Source organism: Fulmarus glacialis, unplaced genomic scaffold, assembly GCF_000690835.1.
Source record: "Fulmarus glacialis isolate BGI_N327 unplaced genomic scaffold, ASM69083v1 scaffold30792, whole genome shotgun sequence".
Lineage (NCBI taxonomy): Eukaryota > Metazoa > Chordata > Aves > Procellariiformes > Procellariidae > Fulmarus > Fulmarus glacialis.
Window position 1 is genome coordinate 18,352 of NW_009198959.1, and position 1,449 is coordinate 19,800.

The window sequence follows — 1,449 nt, forward strand, 5'->3', positions numbered from 1 at the left end:
AAAGGCCTACATGGCTTCAACTTGAACTCCCAGTGGTACCTAAATGTTTAAGATGTGTAAGGTGAGTACAGATATATCTAAAGAGTGGAAGCCTGTGACAAGACCATGCTTACCGTCAGGAGTAGCAATCAGATTAGAGGAGGTCTGGAAAATAAAAATTTAGAGCTCCATCTAACAGCTATCAAATAACTGATATTGCAGTATCAATAGCTAACAAACATATACCACTAAGAGATGTTAGAACTGCACGTCCACATGCATTGCATCGCCTTTGTGCTTACTTTCCTGTAAGGGGTTATCCGCTGAAGGATGAGGAGTGGAGAGAAGCTACGCATGTAGCTACCGTTTTAGAATTATTGCAGTCTAGCTTTCTTGTCACACTCCTTAGGGGCAGAAAATGAGTTGTAAATGAGATTGGGCTATTTATGCTTTATGTAAATTTCAGGAAGTTAAGTAGTGAATCAAACTAATGTTGTCCTTAACTTGAATATTTTATCTCATAATTAACAGGAGTTCAGATATGACTGTTCATGAAGAGGAAAGTCTTTTCTTGTAGGATGTGTAGAAAATGTGTTAAGATTCTATAATTTAGTTGTGAGCAAACATGTTCTTTTTAACAAATGAAAGTAAATCAAATACTTTCACTTAACTTTTACAAAGTTAAGAAGTCTAACAACAACTTCTATAACAGTCCACGTTTCATGACTGATGAAATCAGAGTAAGTTTTGAGATTGCCTGGAAAACTGCCATGCTGTTTCCATCATACTTAAAAGATGATAGCTAACAAGTGAAAAGATGTCACCAGCTGTGGTAACCAAAAGATGATATGCAGAGTGTGCAAGTGCATTTACTAGTCCTTTTTTTTTACTTTTCTGGTAACAAAAGCAAGGAAGTTTTTTATTTGTGTGTTTTTACATATAAAACATGTATGCTTTCTGTAACAGCTTTTTCCCTCCTTTTCTTTTTTCAGAGTCAAGATGACAGATTTGCTTTCACTGCGGAATGGTATGACCCAAATGCTTCACTCTTTCGGCGTTATGAACTTCTGTATTATCCAAAAGATGGATCAGTTGAAATGGTAAGAATAAAAGAAAAAAATCTATTATCATAAGTGTAATATCCAATTAAACAGTTTGTAAAATGGCAAGCCACTGCCTATGCCTATTAATTTTCCACGTAAGGAAAATATAATTTATGATCTATCTTACTCTGTTTCTAAAACTAAAAGAAAAGCAAAAATACAAGTTCACAATGAAGCATGTGGAAGAGCTTCCATGTTTATGTTTTTTGTTTTTTTTTTTTTTTTCTTAAAACTTGCTTTGGCGTGGAGAGATTCATTTTCGCAGACCTATTTTCATTCAATCTCTACTGGGGTTTCAGAATTGAAACTCAGCAGTTTGATCAATAGAAATTGAAGCTGATTCCAAACAGGGGAATAAGCTTCAGCA

At 34.7% G+C, this 1,449-nt stretch overlaps 1 protein-coding gene across 1 annotated transcript in view; it reads left to right on the top strand.

The window, feature by feature from the left end:
- Nucleotides 1–971: 971 nt before the first annotated feature.
- The window catches only part of NME7 (NME/NM23 family member 7), a gene marked incomplete at both ends in the record, with an annotated part of 54,530 nt that continues 54,052 nt past the window's right edge, over nt 972–1,449 (top strand). Inside the window, one exon of the mRNA XM_009573092.1 lies at nt 972–1,079. Within this exon, the coding sequence (XP_009571387.1) occupies nt 972–1,079 (108 nt within the window). The remainder of the gene's footprint in view (nt 1,080–1,449) is intronic.